Source organism: Aethalodelphis obliquidens, unplaced genomic scaffold (genome assembly GCF_003676395.1).
Source record: "Aethalodelphis obliquidens isolate GAN/ISIS:26980383/991018 unplaced genomic scaffold, ASM367639v1 scaffold25, whole genome shotgun sequence".
NCBI lineage: Eukaryota > Metazoa > Chordata > Mammalia > Artiodactyla > Delphinidae > Aethalodelphis > Aethalodelphis obliquidens.
In genome coordinates this window covers 23,388,120-23,409,295 of record NW_020837969.1, presented here as the reverse complement: position 1 = coordinate 23,409,295, position 21,176 = coordinate 23,388,120, and the positions used below count along the sequence as shown (strand labels likewise).

The 21,176-nt window shown below is 51.2% G+C and overlaps 1 protein-coding gene across 6 annotated transcripts in view; it reads right to left on the bottom strand.

Annotated features, from left to right (window-relative positions):
- Positions 1 to 21,176, bottom strand: part of RBPMS (RNA binding protein, mRNA processing factor) — a 185,917-nt gene that overhangs the window by 12,960 nt on the left and 151,781 nt on the right. For 2 of the 6 annotated variants that reach the window (XM_027122763.1, XM_027122762.1), the window contains 2 exons: positions 12,267 to 12,394; positions 9,342 to 9,567 (listed from right to left, as the gene is read on the bottom strand). The exons of 2 other annotated variants lie outside the window; for them this stretch is intronic. In XM_027122763.1, the coding sequence (XP_026978564.1) occupies positions 9,436 to 9,567; positions 12,267 to 12,394 (260 nt within the window). In that variant the 3' untranslated portion in view covers positions 9,342 to 9,435. Of the gene's footprint in view, positions 1 to 9,341; positions 9,568 to 12,266; positions 12,395 to 21,176 lie in introns of those variants that run through there. 2 more of the 6 variants (XM_027122764.1, XM_027122766.1) reach the window with 1 other exon arrangement.

The following is a 21,176-nucleotide window of genomic DNA, read 5'->3' as shown; positions in this document are numbered from 1 at the left end:
AGCCCCACCTCCCCCATTAGGTTTCCAAAATGAAAGGCCAGCCCCAAACACAAACGGATGGCGATGCTCTGTGCAGTGGCAGGATGTTCCCATCCTGTAATGAGGAGAATGTGAAAAAACAAACAAAAGGGCGAGTGCACTATGGCTTTGACAGATGTCCATCTATTGGCACCGTCAGTTTTGACCCTAAGCCTTTGGACAGAGGCGAGAGATGCCCGTTTATCGCTGCGTCTGTTTACACCGAAGAGGGACGACCTCCCCACCGGCCTGTGAGCAACACAGGAAGCAGTGCTGGGCGTGGTGGCGGGAGAGCAGATTACAGTGAAGGGGGAGGCTGCCAGCACAGGGAGGTGGCATACTCCCAAGCATGGCAGGAGGAAGACTGCTCTTTACCTGGGTCTGGCCCAAACCAGTTCACGTGAGAACGTTTCTAGAGTGGAATGTGATGCTGGGAGGAATTTTACCCTGGCAAATCAACTTCCGTAGTTTAATGAAATAAAATCTGCAGCAGAACCCCTTTTTCATGTGGCATCTTATTCACATCTCCAAAGCATAAACAGATGAAGCAGCAGTCTGGCCGATACAGAGGTGCAGGGGGCCTAAGGCATTGATGGAGACCTTCCGCCTCATCTTACCTGACTTGTACAGGTGGGGAAATCAGCTGAGGGCTGGGTTTTCTGAATGATGTCCACCATGGTCACAGAGCCCAGTGGGCTCGGGGCTGGGTCAGAATCCAGGGCTCAGGCTCCACCAGCTCTAACTTGATTCCAAAACCTGGGCTGTCTAGGAATGGGCCCGGGAGAGCCCACATAGTACCCCTGGCCTCTCCCCCTGGTCCACATGCACAAGTGCGCGGAGTTCCCTTTGACCCCACGGGCCTCCTTCACAGAGCGGCTACTTCCCTCTGGCTGTCACTGCAGGGTGAGGGGCCACACTGGGGCACTCTGTCCCAGCTGGGAGGAGAGGTGTCTGGCCTCACTTACTCAGGAGGCTTCATAGGACCAGGGTGCAGCTTCTGCCTACACCAGGACTCCATTTCGGGGAAACCGCTGGGCCGGCTGTGCCTTAGAGACCCGCCGGAGCAGCACGTCAGATATGACTGGAAATCAGTTTACCAGCCAAAGTGGTCCCCCGCGTTGGCAGAGGGCAGAGCTGTATTCCTTCGGAGCCACCAGCTGGTACTGAAGCTCATTTAAGACAGAGCCAGAGTCCTTTCAACACTCATAGCAATTAAGGGGACGGGGACCAAAAACACTGCATGCAGGTAGGCTAAATACATGTCACGGGGGGAACTTAGGGGGGTAGGCAGGGCAAAGGGAGAGAAAGAAAGAGGGGACGTGTGGAGGCAGGAGGCCGGGAAGGGAGAGGGAGGGTAGAGTACAGGGGAGGAGGGGCAGAGGGCAGAAGGGAGGGAGGGGAGGAAGAGACTCAAAGAAAAAACTCATACCTACCCATGGCTTACGGCTTTGGGCATCTGAATCCACTTGCTCACTAAGCAAAGGGCAGAGGTGGAGCTGCCTTCCCGAGACAGGTGGTAAAGGATGGGGTGGGGACGTGGAACCTAAGCGCACACTGGAGGGGGCGGGGCCGTGCGCACCGGGGTCGGGGGAGCGCGGTGGTGACAGCTGGTGCTGCCCGGGTGCTGCCGGGTGCGGGGCGGGAGCGCTGAGCCCAAGGAGGCCAAGACGCGTTGGTGGTCAACGGAGGAGGCACGGGACAGGGGCTGCCCGAGGAGGGGAGAGCCGCAGAGTGGCTGGCAGGAGCCTCGCTTCGATGCAGGTGAAGCCCCTCCCGCCCTGCACGCCCGCTCGAGCCTCTCCACGCACACACGGCCTCGCACTCTCCCCGGCCGGCCGCGGGCGACGCGCGGGCCGGCGGAAGCTGAGCCCCGGGCTCCAGGGTAAGACGCGCTCGGCCGAGCAGAGGTGAAGTCGGCCCACTGGCTGATGCTCAGGGAGGGTGTGGCGGCCACGCAGCAGACGGGCCCCGAGATCCATCCCTCTCGTGCCCCACGGCTGGACACCACCGCGCCTGCCTGCGTCGGCTCTGTGAGGCCACTTCCTCAGAAGGCAGGTGGCCGAGCCCGCACTTCTCATCAGCACTGTCCCTGGGCCCGCAGAGCACAGAGCAGCAGAGCTCACTGGGCAAAACCCGAGCTCAGGCAGCCAGCCCCGAGGAACAAGCTGCTCTGTGCTAATTACCGCTGTCTGGGAAAACACGGTTCTTCCTTAACACCCACTCAGGCTGCTCTTCTGCTGTGGTTTTTGGCCCCGGGTCACTCGCGGCCACTCCTGCCCAGTGCCTAGGGGCTACTTAGATGCGTCACAAACACCGGGGAGACCCATGATTCCCCGACTCCAGCTCCAGGGACAATCCAGCAGGGATGCAGTCTACGCAGCTGACCACCCTCGTAAGGCAACGGTCCTGTCTGCAGAAAAATGCACGTGCGCTCAATCACACATACACAGCTGCACGCTCACAACCTTGTATGCAATTCCAGGGGCCTCAGAAATCCCTGCAGGAGCCTCTAACATCATTCCTACAATCCAAGCTAACACTGATCTTTACTCTGTGCCAGAGACTGCGAAGCACATCACAGAAACTGTGACATATAAATGAATAAGCAACACAGAAGACGCTGGGATCCTTCCCCCAGAGCTTCATAACGCCGACAGTTATTACTGTCACGATTCACCATCCAGGGCCCACACTGGGATGCCACCATGACACTTCTGCAGGAACGCTGCTCTCAAATGCAGTGGCCCTGCAAGGGTAACACTGAAGTCTCCATCACCTCAGCCTCGTACCAGCTCCTGTGACTGGGGACAGACAGGAGGGCAGCCAGAAGAAGAAATGACTCAGAGCAAAGATAAAGTGGAGCGCTAGAGAGAGGAGAAGGAACCCATAGAGATAATTTCCATCCTCTTCCATTTGTAGATGAGGAAACTAAGGCCCAGAGGATTAAAATACATAAACTTCACGTCCCCAGTAGTGTTGCCAAGGACAGGAAACCCTGACTGGGCTCCAGGGTGGGAGCCCTGCCTGAGGCACTGGCCCCCGTACAGTGGTTTGTGGGGAGCACAGTGTAAAGTACCGAAAGAGTCATCCTCTGCACTGTACTATCCCCGAGTAGTGATAACTCCCATCGTCCCACATGCCTTTGGAAACAGTCATGAGAGGTGCTCACCAGGCAGCTGGCTCAACTCACGGCAACTACCATTAACAGATACCCCTTGGTTCAGCAATGTTCTTCTCTGTGGAATAAAGGGACAAGTCTAGACCAGTGGTTCTCAAGAGTGTGGTCCCTTGACCCCCAGCATCACCTGGGACATATATCAGAGATGCAGAAACGGCAGGGGTAGGGCCCAAGCACCTGCATTTAACAAGTCCTCCAGGAGATGATGACGCATATGTATGCTACAGTTTGAGAGACACTGTGCTTGAACAGGTTTCCAAAAGTGTGTCCAGAAGAAGTGAGATGCTCTGCAGTCAAGTACATTTGAGAGAAAAATGCACAGTCTCAGCAGATTCTAGATACACGTTAGCACATCAAAGGCTCTCAGAAGTTTAAACAAACCTGTTTGACCTGATTTCATCCTGGGTTTCTCAAGTTTATCTGATCACGGAATCTTTTGAATTACATAGAAGTGCTGAGAAACGCTGGTCTGGAAGGCCCCTTCCAGTGGTGACATATGGTGGATCCAGGAGGCTGAGGCACGCTGACACAGCACCCAAGTTCCCAGCTCTTAACAAAACTAATCAGGGCTGGAAGATGATCACCAGACCAGCTGGTACCCTGGATGTCTAATCTATCGGGAGCAGTGAAGATCTTCTTACCTTTCCTAAGGCAGGTGCTGTACCTGAATGCAGATTTCCCAGCACCACAGTCAGAACGAAGCTTCCTCTCCTTTTTAAGGCATGGATATTCTTAGGCAGGTTTCCACCACTGTCCCCAAGAAGGAGCCCTGAATACCCTGCCAGGGCCTTCCCAGCATTGAGCCATTGGCCGCCAGCCACTCACACAGTTTAATTATAAGCAACTCTGCCCCACTGACTCCCAGCTCTAAGGATCCGCTCTTACGCAGCATCACCAAATAAAGCATGTCAGGGCCCACGGCAAACTTCGTTGCAGGCTGCCAGGCTGAGGAGAGGCTGCCAAGGCAGAAGCACACTCTGGTCCAAGAAACTCCAAACTCGCCACATAGACTGGAGTGGTAATTGCAATACAAAAGAGATGACCCTCTTTATGGGACCAATTATAGGGTTCTTTCAAGTAGCAATCCTCCATTTCTAATAAAGCATTCACCCACCCAAGCTGGAAGAACACTTTCCAGGAATTCCTCTGCTTCATGAAATGAGGCCCGTGAAGATCGCCCTCTAAAGGGACATCCGCACCCACCGGTCCCCTCTGCCCCCTCACGCTCTTTCTTAAGACAAGGAGGACACGAAATGCCATCAGCATTCTTTACGCTATTTGTTTAGCACCTAATACTCCTTGCCTAGGGCAATTAAACAAGTCGCCAACACCTAGACAAAATGTCAAGGTTTACAGGAACCGGTTCAAAGGTTTAAGTTTGCCATCTGACCCACCCGGAGAGCTGGGGAGAAGGCCACGCCCCAGCCCAACCCCGTGACCCCGCCTGATCTCCCAGTCTGAATGGTGGGACGGTGCTGAGGTCTGAGCCCAGGCAGCGACGAGGTCTAGACCTCAAAGGCAAGGTCCTAGGCCTGTGAGTACCTCCCGCTAAGAGCAATCAAGGCTGGGCTTAATTAAACATAAGCCTTCAGGGTTAATTTTCTCTCTTGGGCTTTTAGACTCTTTCCCCATCTGTCCCAAGCACAAACCAGGCTCTTGCTTCCCAACAGGCAGGTGAAATGTGCTCAGACATCCCAGAAATTCACTCAAGACGCCACTCGGGTCGAGGGCACCCAAGCATGTAACACCCTGTGTCAGATTAAGTCCACAGTGGTTGCCTGTCATCCATTTTTAATTTTGTCAGACTGTTAATTTTTAACTCTGTTTGCTATCAAGGGCCATTAGAGATCTCCAGGAGCCGAGCTCGGTGAAGCGAGAAGCACTTCGTGGCACAGTGGATGAGTCTTGAAGTTGGGTTGTCCCACTTTGCCATCCAAGTTCTGGCCTTGCCCGCTGGCAGCACAAATCTTGAATAAAACATGATCCCATTTGGAGCTGATTTTCCTTTTTACCCCTGTCACAATAGGTTTTCTTCACGGAGTTCACTTTCTTTTTACGGAGGCTACATTTTACATTTCCAAAGTTTCTCTGTAGCCTGGGTTTTGTTTCCGAAGCAGTTAGAATTCACGTGCTTTCAGATGGTATCTGGGTGACTATTCCCACCAAAGGAGGCCAAACACCCGGGTGGACGGCCAGCTGACCCCAGCCGAGCCTCCCCTCCGCTCACACCACAGCGACAGGCTGCCCTCCTGGCCCGGCCCCAGCTGCTTTTCTTCTTTACCGAAGAGTGAAGCCTGGACCCTTAGGCTTCTGCTGGCGGGGTACCAGTCCTGAGTCCCTGCAGCCTACCTGCTTCTTAAGCTACAGAGGTGCTCTGGAGCCTCCGGGTCACGCCTGAAGTTCTGACCCCCCACCCCCCCAAAAAAAGAAAGAAAAAGACATGAAAGAGCTATTTTAACAGTAATTACTCTATGCCAAGCGCTTTACTCTTTCCCTCAAAATAACTCTACAGAACAAGTGTTCATTCTTCCTACTTATAGATGAGGAAACTGAGGCTCAGGGAGGTTACAAACAAACAAACAAGCTTGCTTAAAATCCCAAAGTTAGCAGAACGGATGGAAATTGTCATTAAAATTCGACCTGCTGGATTTTAAACACTGAGGCCCCTATTAATTACATGCCAGGCCCTCGGCACATCCCGCTGTCTGGGCGGACGGCTCAGCAGTGAAGAATCCCGAAGGGGAGGCAGGCTCACAGACAGCACTTACAGGGGAGACTCACTGAGACTCGGGGACGGGCTCTCCCTGCTCGTGAGGTCGGGGAGAACACACAGCATCTAGGGAGCGTAGCTTTACAGGAGCAAACGGAACACGCTGAAGAAACCTGGAAAACACAGCGCACCAAACGAAGGCAATCCTGCTGCCGCCCCCCCAGTCAGGAAAGCCGCCCAGTATGGGGAAGGCTGGGCCTCAGCGGCGTAGCAGCAGCTCCGGCCAAAGGAACAACTAGACCCCACAACTCTGGAAGAATGGTTCTGCACTGCTTCTGGGAGGCCAGCGAGGACGGGGTCAAGGTTTGTGTCGCTGCTCTATTGAAAGGATCCTTAGTTCTTCAAATACCAGACAGCAAGAGGAGGGGAGGGGAGGGACGGATGGGACAGAGAGGGTAAAAAGGGACAGAGAATTTGCTTGGCCAGGAGTTGGCCCCCCTGGGGGTTGGTTCAGCCACGGGATTACGACGAGAATAATCTCCCCGAGACACAAAATGGAACCCCATCGCCTGGAAATGAGGCCGGGCAGAACCCCAGCGGAAGGACTGTAGGAAGAATGAGCTAGAAAGCCCAGCGACGAACAGACCGGGTGACCAGCAGCTGGAGAGTTCAGGGACAACAGCTCTGAGTGAAGCAACACACACGAACCACTTGGTCTCTCTGGGAATCCAGCTGTTTCCCACTCTTGATCTATTTCCTGTCAGGGACAGGTTTTCTTCCGACAGGCGTGTCCGGGCCTGGCTGTAGGGACTTCCTCCGGGGACAAGTTCTCCCAGTGCTGGCACAAGCTGCAGAGACCACACCGCTGGACGCAGGGCAGGTGCCGTTGCTCGGTGACGTCGGTGGCTGTCGTTCGATGCCTCATCTTGCTCGTCTATTCCTCATTCACTCTTTCCAGCCTCTGGTCTTTCATTTGGCTGCAGCCCTGAGGACCCTGCGGCCCCATGAGTGTCAAGACGTGCTCGATGTCCTTAGTGTTTCAACTAGCACAGCTTCGTGGGTAGCCAGTCCTGGGCTTTCTTCTCCTTGAAGATTCAAATGCTCCTTAAAAGGCTAACGCTTGCTAAGCCCTTACTGTGCGCCAGGCACCCTGTTAAGTGCTTTAACACGAGGGACGATTAGCCCCACTTCAGGTTGAGGAGCTTGTTCAGGGGAGGTCGTGTCAATGGCAGCGCCTGTATCTGACCGGGTAGCCCCAGCAGAGGCCAGGCCTCGAGGGGCAGGCAGAGGAAGAGGCCCCCCCTGGCAGGGGGGAGGGGCTGGGAGAAGAAAGGGGGGCCCTGTGCTCCCTGGAGGCTGGCGCTGGGAGCACCGTGCCTGCCCCGCCTGCCTTCAGGCTCTTATGGGAGTTAGGCCAGATGCTCCTAGGTGACCAGAAAGCCAAACAAAACAGGGAACTAGACAAGGCTGGTGCATGCAGGAGACGGAACACCAAGCAGCGGTTTCTCCCCACCCTCTGACCTTCACGGAGCTGCAGGTTTAGAGAGAAAAGTAAATGTCAGAGGATTAACAGTTTCATTTATGGCTGAAAACAGTTCAAAGCCTTGAGCTGAACGGCCTCAAAGTCAGCGCTGCGGTCCTTCGAAGCCGTGGTCTCTGTGCCGGCCGCAAGCCCCGGGCTGCAGGCAAGACAGTACACAATACCCGTTTGGGAAGGCCGGGCCTCCAGAATGAGGACGTCCGGGTTGAGCGTGGACGCCGCGCGGGAGGCGCACAAGCACGGCACGCAACTCCTGCCCCCGCCCTGCCCTCCGACAGGCTGGCCGTCTGGTGAGGGGCTCAAGCTGCCTCCCGTAGGCTCTGTTCACGGGCCCGCCCCTGCAGCATTGGCTACTGCCTTCTGAACAGGAGGGAGAAGCTGAGAAATCAAAGTCCTTCCCACACGCGCCTGGGTGGGAAGCACGGCCGCCCTGCCGCCGGGGCTGTGCTCCACCGAGTCCGCACTCACGCCCGCCCTGTTCCCTGCGCCCTCGACACGCTACCTCTCACTGGCTCCGTACTTAAATCAGACTGACGCCGGCCAGGACCTCCTTCTTCCTCTCAGTATTCGCTATGGGACGCAGGGACAGAGGAGATGCCTAATGAGATGTGCTTTAAGGAGAAGTTCACACACGCAGTTCTTAAACGCTGCACAGTCAACACCTGGCCGGGGGTCCCGCAGTCAGGCCACCCACACACCATCCTAGGCTTCTCTCTCCTCCACAATCTCGCTTCCCTATCTGCCTGTGTCTTCTCCCCCATGGTTCATTCTGGTATTTATTTTAGGTTTAGCCTTTAAATTTTTTCCAGTGTGTCACAAGGGACCTCCCTAGGGGCACGTCTTGCCCCAGGAAGTCCGTGGTATGATTTTAAAACCTTTTGTTTATGTGCAGGTGATGCGTTCCAGTTACAAGCTGCACAGCAGCCCTGAGAGAAGGTCTGCTGTTCCTCAGGGCCACTGAGGCCTCTGAGGAAGAGATGGGCAGTCAGGACTTGCTCTCTCAGTCCCACTTACCTGCAAAAGTTTCAGGCCCAACAGTATGATGCTGGTCAAGGGAAATAGTATTGTTTCTAGAGTGTCGTGAGGACAGTGCATTTTACTGGCTTTCTCTCAATCCCAGCAGCAACAAGACTAAAAGCAAAAATGAACCCAGACTTAAAAAGCTGAGATTGTGTGACTAGGAGGTGAGAGGAACTGTCTGGACCTTCTCTTCGGAGCATAACTTTCCTAAAAGTCATGAACGAAACCTTCCTCTGCTGTTCACAGTGACTCACATAATATATTTAATAAACTTCAAATACCAGTGACGGTGAAAGCAAGCAGGATGATCATTTCTTACAATGTTAACCATCTTCTTAGAAATCGGATGCTCTTAGAAATAGATGTTCTTTCATCCCTAAAAGTAAAAAGGCAGTACTGAAGCTTACAGTCCGATTACGTTATCCAATAATTCTTTAAAAAATGGGATTTGATGTCACATAAGCATCTTCAATTTAGAGATGGAGGTACACGACCACAGATGGAAGCTGGGCAGAAGTAGAAATATGACGCAACTCCTTTTCGATGACCATTTCTGTCTCTCCTGGGTCCTCCTTCTGGATCACACAGACTGAAAACACTTCTACCCTCGTTGAAGCGAGATCTCCTGGCAGATGTGACACATGGATGCTAGAATGAGAATCTTCCAATATGCAGCTCTTGAGGGTTCAGGAGCCCAAGAAGATATGAGCAGCAGTGAGGCCTCGGCTCTGGACCAAGTCTCCCTGGGATGCTGAGTCCTTCTCGCATATAAGGTATACTGAGTGTCACGGGCCCAGCTCTCCCAAAATCTGAGACAACATCTTAGCTCCAAAATCGCATCAGCATGAAAACAAAACGCTGCAGTCTACTTGAGATCGTTTTTTCTCTAATTAAAATTTTTATTGAAATCTCAAATGTTACCAAGAAATAGTTTTTGCAAAAGGGGGAAGAAAGAGCTAACAAGCAAATTCAACATGGGAGCTCCCTCTGCTGGTCTGCAGGAGGTTGATATGTTACAAACACATTCCCAGAGACAAATCTAATTTGCTGGAGAAGTGGACAAAAGACAGGTGTGTTGGGCTTTGCCTCAGGAGAGAAACACTAGAAGAAAAAAAAAATCCACGTCTCAAAACAGAGCACAACATCACTAAGAAAAGCAAAATTATTTAAAAGCTGATCTCCAAAGACATAATACGCTTTCCGAAACAAAAATGGAATTAGCCACTAAGAGGACGCTCCATTTTGGTCTCCCCTCTGCTCTACCTCCAGTTAATAACAATTCTCTCAGGCCCTCTGGGTGAAGGTTAAGTTCTGATTCCCTCGTCTCTGTCTCCAAGTCTCTTCTTACAGGCTTCCCATCTAGTTACAGGAGAAAGATCCAAGGAGTCACTGGAGCAAGGCCTTTCCAAAATTCCATCAAAGAATTAGTCTTTGGTGAGCCAGCACTGAGGTGTGGAAAGAGCTGGGAGTCAGGTGAGCTGGCTCTGGTCATGGCAGAGCACTTGCGACTCTGGACAGCTCTCTCCTCTTCTCCAGTCTGTTTCCTCATCTGTAAAATGGGTCAGACCAGCTGATCTGTCAAGCCTCTCCCAGTTCATTCTACGATTCTCACACTGGACAAAGACATTTAAATGACCGTATTTGTTCATCAGTCTTTAGGATACAGAACCCAAGCTTGCACTGGGAATGACCCCAAACAAGAAGTGGGGTTGAGCACAAGGATCTCACTGGTATCAGAAGAGAGTCCCACCAACCGTAGGACTGATGTGGCAGCACCAGGTGGATTCCTGGCTGGGAGAGCCTCAAGGTCAGGGAAGAGCTCACGGGGAAGGTGCCACCCTGGGCGATACGTCCCAGTAAAGCATAACGGTTGAGTCCATGTAATCTTGGCACTGTCTCTCCTCATCCTTTCTCACAATGGCCTGGGCTTTCTGATCTCTTAAGACTTTTTACCCTCCTTCTCCCACCGTATTCCCCAGAATGACTTTTGATTTCATCCGTTCTATGAATGAAGCAAGGGCAAATTACCCAGACATCACGGCCAAAAGCCGCCATTCGCAGTCCTTTCTGGCCACTGTCAACTCCTGCTTTTCCAGGACAGTGGTGAAAGGCTTTGGTGCCGATTAACCAAAGCCATGGGTATTTAGAAGACTAGGCAAACTTGGCACCATTTCATGGTATTATTAACATCTGCCTCAGTCGTCAATTGATCTGTATCTAGGCAGCACAGGAAGAGGTGGGTCACCTGTCCCCAGATGGCAGGGGAGGGCCACAAACACAGGGGCCTTTCTGAGTGGCTCCACGGCATCTACAAAATAATCTAAGGTCACTACGAGCATTCTGATGACTCAGCAGAAGGTATCAGCCCGTTTCCTTTCCCTCCGCCCTCCCCCGCTACCTGCCGCTGCAAGGGTGACCAAGCACTGACACAGACAAGGGTGGAAAACGCAACAGGGAAGGGAAAGCAGAAAGCACAGCGAATCCGGAAACTGGGTCATCAGTCTCGGAAGAACCCCCGTTACTTTGTTTTCGGTGCCAAACACTCTCCCCACCACCACCTTTCTCCTCACTACCTGTGCTCCTTTCTACCCACTTCTTCCAACACAAAGGGCGATCACTTCCGAGGCCCAGGTACCCAGGCCTTCTCCTTATAGTCTGCCTGCACGGTCCCTGGGAGGCTGGGCTGTCCGTGCACATACGGAGCATCAACAACTCAGCTGAGAGAGAATTTCCGGAAGGAGGTCCAGCTGAGAACACTCCCGACCCCATGGCCTGCCTGGGAGACCCTCGCTGGGGCCGCGTATAGGTGTCTTGCACAACACAGTAAGTTGTGTACAACATAAGACTTTTAATTATTTCATCCAGCCTGGTACACAAACACTAAGCAAAACAAACCAAAACCCCACCTGTTCAGGCTGGTAACTTTTTAAAAACAGGCTTTCCTGCTTTTAGAGGAGTTACACATGCAGTAAGACAAATGAGAGCTATATTCTTTCTATCTTATTTGTTATAATTGATCATCACGCTGAATCCTAACCTTGATTACTACTATTGGTACTAGAAGCAAAGCTAAAAGAAACATCGTTTCCAAGGGAAGAGAAAGGGTTGGTAGGTAGACAGTAATCTTTGTGAAGAAACAGCGGAGTTTGTTCATAAAGCCCAGGCTATTTTAACTAAGAAAGAAAGCTGGTCAGAAGAGATACCTCTACCTTGACCTATAATTACATTTAAGACACTATACTGTACCTCCTTTTCTACAGGGTCTCTTAAAAATGGAAAAAAGGAACCCTTAATCTCTTCTTTAACATATGTATCACAGCACATAACCTTCCTCCTGGAAGCTCCCAGCTTGCTCCTTCGTCCCTAGAGCTCCCAGAACACAAGAGAAGAGACCTCAGCACACAGGAGCACACGCAGACAGGTAGCTCTTGTAACAAGCGCACGCCTTCCTCTGCAGCCCTTCCCCACGGCAAGGCACACACATCTCTGCTCCCGTGACACCCTCTAGCTGGCTGGGGAGGTGACCTGGGCCCAAGTCTCTCGTGTGTGATATGAGGGTGAGATCATTAAGGAAGAGAGAGGTGTTGTTTGGGGCAAACATCAGGCAGTGGGTGATATCATTGCTGTCAGACGGTCCTCGGAAGTCCTGGAGGAGTGTCAGCTTGATTCAGAGGGGATCAGTAATCTCTTGAAGGCGGATCTGTTAGCTGGATAGGGGTTAGTTGTATGGTGTGCCCTGGGGAACCAGGTTTGAAAGGGCTGCTGGTGGAGTGAAGTCGTGGCCGATGGGTATGAATTACCTGGGCATGCAGTGAGGCGGGGTAGGTGAAAGCAGGAGGTAGAGCAGGCGCTAGCTCCGCTGGGTACAGAGGGTACGGGGCCCACACTTCAGGGCTACTGGGGTAAAGTGCAGGCACTGTGAGCTCATCTGCAAGAAAAGAATAAGGGAAGAGTTAGTGGTTACCAAACAGCTGGCTTCAAATCAGAAACAAAACACCCAGTGTAGCCCCGAGCCCCAATCAATGTCAGAAGTCAAGTCGCTCTCATTCTTTCAATAACCTGTTGGCTTCGGTCCCCCCAAACACTAAGCAAGAGAATGGTAAATACAAAATGGACCAAAAAAAAGCAAGAAATCTGCTTCCTGTCTGGCCTGCTGAGATCTCAGGCCCGGGCTCCACCCTGGACACTCTGATGTCTTTCCAACTGTAGCTCGGGGGAACCCACGAACAGTGGGGACTTCCTGCACCAAACAGCAAACGGGGTCCTCCGAGGAAAAGAGGAAGAAAGAACTAGGAGGCGATCTCCCATGAAGACTCCCTGCAGAGCCTTTGGGAGAACGGCGACAGACCAGAAGCACTGGAGGACTTTCCTGTGAATCAGCATAATTACTACGGACAAGTATCGGGATCACCAAACGGTTTCTGTTTAGAAGCACAAGGCCAGACACTGTGCCTATAGGGCACGTAAGGTGTTAAAAGTTCAGAGAATGGAAGTGCAAAGCCTGGGGTATGCCGATTAAAGTTAAGCCCCACGAAAATCCAAATAAGGACATTCACAATTGCTGTTTACACAGATTTTATTTTCTAGGGGAAAAAAGATGAGTCATGTTGCCAACTGACTGGTCTAAAGGGACCTCGTGGACCTCCGATTCCACTCAGGTCAAGCTGCAGTTTGCCGGGTTGAAGGGCAAGTACCGGGCCTCAGCATGGATCAGGAAGCAACCCATTAAAGTAACAGCAAACACACAAGGGAGCGTCTCAGCAAAGGCAAAAATAACCTCAGTCAATAGTTCTGAATCTGGAACCTGTGAAGCAGCCGTCTCAATACGTGCTTTTATCACCTGTCAAAGTCTGACATCAAGTAGGCCCGGATGCCCCCCAGGGCCACCGAGGAAGTCAGGAAAAGGTGACCCGGCGAAGCCATCAGTGCCTGTGCCATTCAGGACGTCCCACAAGGGTACAGTGCACGCGACCCAAGGTCAAGAGAGTCCCTTCACTCCCTCCCACCATCTAAAGCCAGCGCAGGCCTGCATTGTAGGTCTCCCCCATCTCCCCCGATTCTGACCCCGGGCAGGGTTTTCAGCGTGGGAAGGGGGTTAGACACAGAAAACCACTTTGCTGAGTGTGACGTCGGGACTGCTCTACAGAACCAGCGGAAGGCAGCTGAGGCCGTGTGCGCGTCTGCGCCAGCGGACAGGGTGTGCGCACGGCTCCTGCGTTCAAGAGCTTCCAACAGGCTGAGAGACGGTCCAGAGCTGACCAATCAGGACGCGTCAGGGGGCAGCCGGGGATGCCCGCAAGGTGGGGTTATATATGTGGCCGCCCCGACTCCCTCTCTCAACAAGGCAATTGAAACGACCTCAAGACTTGGTGATGGGAACACAGATGGCCTGTCTATCTAGGCTGGGAAGCCTAGGCCAAAACAGCAGACTAATAGTAATTATCTGAAGAGGAGAATACTAGCACCATAGCCCTCTTTAAAGTGATCAGGTCTATACCACCTACTTCCAGTTCTAGGGTGTGTAGGTGTCTGCAGTTTCTGTAAGGAAATTCCTTACAGAGGGGTTAAGAGAACGCTTCACAGACCCCCATGTTTCCTGTCGTGATGAGACCACATGATGTCCATTAGAGCAACAACTCCTGTGAGAGCCCAGCTCGTGGAAACCAAATAGCCCCAGAACCAATGCCTCAGATTTTTTTTTAAACAAACAACCATTCTCAGGAATGGCAAGCTATTACTGTTGCTGTTATTGTTATTTCAGCTACCATGCTATTTTAAGACACTGAGTCTTTTTTTTTTAAAGGCAAGAGTCTCAAGACCCAGCACACACTAATTTCTCAGCCCACGCTTGTCCAGCCCCACTGTGACGGCAGAAGTCTATCAACCAGCATCAGAGGGGCTGTGCCTGGCCTGCAGCCTGACGGGCTAAAGGTGAGGCTGGCTGCAGGGCACCCTGGGGCTTCCTTTAGAAAGGTTTTCAAATGTGTGTCTTTTAAGATATCTGATCCTAAAGAGACAGTCTGGGTTTCAATCTCAGCCTGATGGAATTTACGATTTCCATACATTTCCACATTTTACCCTAAAGCATGACTTCACACTGGGCCTATACAGATGCTTGGAGACAACTCACTGATTGATATTTGCATAAAACCTAGCCCAGCCGAACGGGGTGGGGGTGGGGGTTGCTTCCAAATCCTCTAAACCCAAAGTTGCAGAGTCATAAATAGTATATAGTCAGGTAGTGAAGCAGAGGCCTAAAAGAGACTAGGGGAAATGCACACGGGATAAATCCCTTCTTCCATCTCCTCTCAGGATGGATCTGGAGTTACGGTCCGGAGGAGGATGCACGCAAAATATGTCAGCGGTGACGCTCTGTGTCGCTGAGAACGGGGAGAGGACGGCAGGGAGGGGGTTACCGACGACACATTCTGCGGGCAGGAGCCAGGTCTCACTCAAGTCTGCACCCCTGGGCCAGCTCTGACCCCGGCATTTAGCCTGCAATGATGCTTGTTGTCCTGAATAGTCCCCGACAGAAAATTCTACAAGTTGTTTAAAGATACACCACTGTTTTCTTTGTTAAAGGAACTGAGGGAATATCCGTAGGAACTAGATCTAACATTTCTCAGTCCTTGCAGTATTTGTCACATCCACCAAAAAAAAAAAAAAAAAAAAAAAAAAGGAGCAAAGGCAGAGGCTCAAACAAGAGCAAGTGCTTTGGAGCAAGAATCTTGACAGTGAAAAATAAAAGCGATGGAACCTTTCTTCAAACGTGTTTCCCAGAAACTCTTGTTTACTAAGAGTGCAGCAGTTTGGGTTGACTTGCTGGTGGTCGTGGGGACGGCTGGAGGACCTCCACCCCTGTGGAGTCCCCAGAAAGTACACCAGGGTTCCAGAGAAAACAGCTTGAAAACCGCTCCTGCAGCTGCTGTCACCCAGGGACCGGTTTTTAAAGTAAGCTCCTCTTCAAAATCTCGGAAGTCTGAATTCATTCCTGTAGCTCCTGGAAGCCCAGCTGAGAGAGGACGGGCAGGTGGGCAATGAGTAGCCAGAGAGGGGTGGGGAAGAAAGAAGGAACAAGGAAACACCTGGGAGGGAACGAAATAGGCTCTCTTGACGAACTTCAGTGGCCAAGGTACCCTGAGCCCCTGGAGGGCCCGGGGGGGAGCTTGAGAGAGCTTTAATGGCCCCGCAAACTGAGGTGTTGATAAATCTGACCCAAGCCGTACAGCGGGTAAGATAACAGGAAGAAAGGTAAACAACCCAGGTGGAGCTGTTCACTCCCTCCCCCATGTCCCCAAGCCACAGCTTCCCGTCAGCACTGCAGCTCCCGCAGGTGGCTCCCTGGACCAGCAGAAACAGCAGCAGGGGGCACGGGGGGAATGCAAATTCTCGGCTCACCCCCAGACCTACAAAACCAGAAATTCTGCCCTCCAGGTGATTCCGATGCACGCCTAAGTATGAGAACCACTGCTATCTTCCTACTTGTCTTTCTTATTCTATTATTAGCTGCTTGAGTAAAGTGTTAGGCATTTTGCTTTCAAAGTGCCCGGGATAGTACCTGTTACACAGTATCTGTTGAATACATGAATGAAACACTCCAGGAGAGAAAATGCAAATGACAGCGATAATCCTGGACTTGTTTTGGGAGTGAAACTGGAGGGTCAAAGCTGACCCAGCCCGACATCCCTCGCTTGGCTCAGGGCCACCCACGAGTGACAGAACCGCACAGGCACAGCAGAGGCAGCCGGCCCCGGTCAGGATCACACTGGTGGGAGAGCAGCCCTCATGGACGCCTGCATTTCACCATGCGGCTGCAGACTCCCCGAAACGGCACACGCTCTCCTTTGATGGAAGAGGGCAGTGAGCTGCACAAGCTTTTAGCATCTGTATGCTCTTTTTTGTTGCTAATGTGGGCTTGAGAAAATTACAGCAGCTAGAGACAGGTTTTCCACAGCCCAAGCCCTTTGTACGACTCCCGGGTGGAAGGAGAGACGCCAGCACCGCTCAGGTGGGCTTCACCTTCCGGAGCCGCCGCGCAGCCTGCTCTGACTTAACAGGACGGGAAGGCTGAAAAAAGAAGATAAGTTTGCCGCCCTAGGCCCATTGGGATGAACTGGAGTCGGGGAGGGGGTTAAGGTCCCCTAACAAAAGAGGCTCTTGACCACCCAGAGTGAGCCAGGCCCCAGGGAGCAGAAAGAGATCAGAAGCCCAGGGCTTTTGTCTGGGCCTAATCTGACCCTCCTGAGAGGCTGGGTCAATCCTTTCCCTAGGCGCCAGATCTGGCTACATCCTTTTCTCCTTTGGCACCTCTGAGGATAACGTTGTTGAGGGCTCACAATATACATCTGAATAGGCCTTTTTCTTAGCATAAGAGTATGCAACCGGGAGAGTTCAAACTGAATTCTAACCAACAAAGACTAGAAACGTCCCCAATTCCAACCTCCAATCCCTTTGAAAAGAAAGAACTGCAAAGTCTGATGAATGTTTAAACCGAAAGAGCTCATGAAGATCACCTAGCCTGCCTTTCCATCTGGGTGAGGAAACAAGGATGCAGACAGGCGAGGCTTCCAGTCTAAGGTCACATTGAAACGGATAAAGATGAATGACTCTTAGAGACAACTGAGATAAAGAGGAACAAGGAGACTCTTTAATGGAGCGACCTTAGGATAGCTGTGAACACACGGCCCAAGAACTTTTAAGTCAGTATTTACTTTGTCTCTTGGATATTTCTATTTGGAAATATTCCACGGCAATCTCGTGCTCAACATGTCCCAAACGAAACACACTCCCTCCAGTGGCCTGTCTTCCTTGGTTCCAGATTTCAGTAAAAGATGCTGCTTAGTTGCCCAAGCCAGGGTGACCTGGAAGTCACCCCACCTTCCCTCACATTCGATCTTTCACCAAGGTCCTATTGAATCTATCCTATCATCACTGTGATCCTAACTCCCATCACTGGATTACCGAAAAGGGCCTCCTGGGCCGCCACACTGCACCTGGGTCAACTTTAAAAATACACAATTTAGTAATGTCACTCTCCTGCTTAAATAACCTATGATTTCTCTTTGCTCTCTGGACAGGATGTGACCATAGCCTAGAAGACCCCGCATGATCTTGCCATCACCACCCACCTCTCCAGCCCGGCTCTCACCTGGTCTTCCCTCCCGGTCTAGGATCCATCAGCCATTGTCCTGGCTTGACCATACATGGTTCCCTTCCCACTTCTAGGTCTAGTATACTCTTTTTCCCTCTGCTGGGAGTGTTCTTTCCTTTCACCTGGCTTAACTCTTATGCATTCTTCGAAGGATTCCACTTAGGTGTCACTTCTCCGGGGGTGGAGGTGAGGCGAGGCTGGCCTTCTGGGGAGCAGTCAGTACCCTCTGCTCTGCTGCATTCTGCATCTTCCAGGGCTCTAAGTGCTCACTCTTTGCTTACCCTGGTGCCTACCACCAGAAAGTATCAAGAAGTCAACCATTTGCTCATACTTGATAAAAGGAATGGAGAAAAAAAAAATACCTTGCCCTTCAGAAGGAAATGAACAAATTCTAGGTTCATTCAATTCCATGTGGGAGAGAAATAGGTACTGAAAGAGGATGAATGTGAGAGCGTGCCAATGCTACTTTTTAAATAAGATTACATTTCAATCCTGTTTTTTTTTTTTTTTTGCGGTACGCGGGCCGCTCACTGCTGTGGCCTCTCCTGTTGCGGAGCACAGGCTCCAGACGCGCAGGCTCAGCGGCCATGGCTCACGGACCCAGCCGCTCCGCGGCATGTGGGATCCTCCCGGACCGGGGCACGAACCCGTGGTCCCCTGCATTGGCAGGCGGACTCTCAACCACTGCGCCACCAGGGAAGCCCCTCAATCCTGTTTTAATAACGCCTATTTTCATACTTTTTATACACAGCTGCTGAGTGCTTGTACGTCATTATTCCGGATCCTCGTTAAAAGCTCTGGAGAAAGGGGCAGGAACGGCTGTCTCATTTTAATGATGAGAAAAGATCTATCCAAGGTCTCATAGTGTCTGAACTGGGATTAGAATCCAGGTCTCATGTCTCATGGTTCAGGCTCCCCGTCACATACCATCCTGTCCTCCCTGACATGGGGATGTCCCCACTACTGGTGGTGGTGACAGGCCCCTGGAGAGCAGGTGGTCTTCACCTCTAGCTTTTAGCATACTCGGTTTACTAGAACAAACTCAGGGACAGAGTCCTCCAGGAGAGCTTGCCTGAGAGATGAAGAATTTGGCCAGAAAAAACAGCAGTCATGACACAGAAGACCCAAGATTGATGAAAAATTCCAAAGAAAAATAAATCAAGGCTTCTGTGAAGCTATCAACTCCTACTCACATACCTCTGCAAGTAGTTGATCCAAGTTTGTTAAGTAAACCCTTGAAACACCAGCCTTAAGAGGCCCACTCTTTTGAGGACTACCCCATTAGGACGTGCTCTTCTGGTGTGAGGGCTAAAAATATAGCACATTCCCCGTTTCTGTGGCAGAGCAAAGTGCACACAGCTCCTGCAGAGGTTTGAACGGTGTCCCCCCCAAAATTCACATCTGCCCAGAACCTCAGAATGTAACTTTTTGAAAAGAGAAATTTTGGAAATGTAATTATTTAAGGATCTCAAGATGAAATCATCCTAGACTGGGGGGTCGGGTAAATCCAATGACTGATGTCCCTATAAGAAGAGGAGAGGGGAATTCTCTGGTGGTCCAGTGGTTAGGACTCTGCACTGTTACTGCCAAGGGCCCCGGTTCGATCCATGGTCGGGGAACTAAGATCGCACAAGCCACGCAACGGGGGTAGAAGAGGAGAGGACGTAGGGAAGAAGGTGAGGTGAAGATGGAGACAGAGGTTGGAATGATATATCTACAAGCCAAGGAACGCCAAGGACTGCCGGCACCACCAGAGGTTAGGAGAGAGGCATGGGGCGGTTTCTCTCTCAGAGCCTCTATAAGGAACCAACGCTGCGGATGCCTTGATTTCAGACTTCTGTCCTCCTAAACTGAGAGAATATATTTCTGTTGTTTTCAGCCACCCAATTGCTGGGAATCTGTTGTCACAGCCCTTTCGGTTCCCACAAAAGGTCACATACTTCATTAGCTCTCCAAGAAGGTAAGTGTAGGGGAAGAATCAAAAGATTTGGTGAACGTAGAGAATGGACTTGAGGACACGGGGAGGGGGAAAGGTAAGCTGGGACGAAGTGAGAGAGTGGCACTGACATATATACACTACCAAACGTAAAATAGCTAGCTAGTGGGAAGCAGCCGCATAGCACAGGGAGATCAGCTCGGTGCTTTGTGACCACCTAGAGGGATGCGATAGGGAGGGTGGGAGGGAGGAGATATGGGGATATATGTATATGTATAGCTGATTCATTTTGTCATAAAGCAGAAACTAACACACCACTGTAAAGCAATTATACTCCAGTAAAGATGTTTTAAAAAAAAAGATTCGGCGAAAATCTCAAAGGATATGTTCAGCACCACTCAGCGCAAATCACGACTGTAGTTTTTGTGTTCTGCACCGGGAACCAACCGTACGAAGTGCAGGAGACACCAGGAGAAATCGAGTCTGTGTTCAGTCCTCTTCCACTCTACCTGTTCTTTAATCCCATCCTGGGCCACTTTCTTTGCTTCAATTACTAATTCTGATTTCCACTCCAACGTAGACATCCTAAACACATCCAAGTCAACTCATACAAAAATGCACTCACAAATCAATTCCTCTTCTTACCTCCCCACATCCCTTTATCCCATTCATTCAGGTCCAAAGCCTCCTTCATTTCCCATATCCAAACCACTGCCAAGTGCTAATACAATAAAGGATAACAGCAGTAGTAAAGTAGCTAATGTTTACGGAGCATATCTTATATGCCACACACTGCGCTAATGACCCTTGTGGAAGGTACTAACACCAGCCCCTTTACATTATGAGGAAAGAGACGCACACAGGTTCAATACCTAGCCCACTGGCTCACAGCAACCGACAGAACCAGGGCGTGGATCAAAGTCATCTCCGTCCAGAATCCAGACCCTTCGCTTCTCTGCCTCTCCACACTGATGACATTCCCTCTGTGCCTTTCACGCTATCTTTTCCCTTCCATCCCTACTTCTACCACCCAAATGGCATGTTCCCACCTGGACTTCTAAACCGCCTTCCTAATAACTTCCGCTATCTCTCCACTCACATTTTTCTCTCGTAACACACATTCCTAGAGCAACCCTTGAAACCTGCAGGCAAACCCAGACCAACAAAATATGCCAAGGAAATTCCAGAAGCAAGCTGGTCTTTACTCAGCTGGCCCAGAGTCACCTCCCCCCCAGTTAATGATATTCTGCCATGCCTCCAAGCAGTCACTGCTCTCAAGGTCCTGTTCCTTCCTTACTGGGCAGCTGGCCCCATGCCAAAATACCTTCCAACCCGTGGTTTTAAAAGGATCTGACTCTTGATCTGAGAGCTGAAGGGAACCCAGAGAATAATAAACTGGAAGAAAACGGTACCTCTGGGGACCTGACTGAAGTCACCACTGTTATCTACGCTTGCTCATCACAATGGGGCATTTTCATAGCTCTTCCTTCCTGAGACCTGCAACTGCAGGGTTGAGGGTCACCCAGAGCTTCCCAGGCAATTCCCTTCCCAGACACGGCAACTGAACCTTGAGGTTCTCTCTCTGAGAGCTGGTCGTTAAGAAACTGACTGCAACCAAATCTG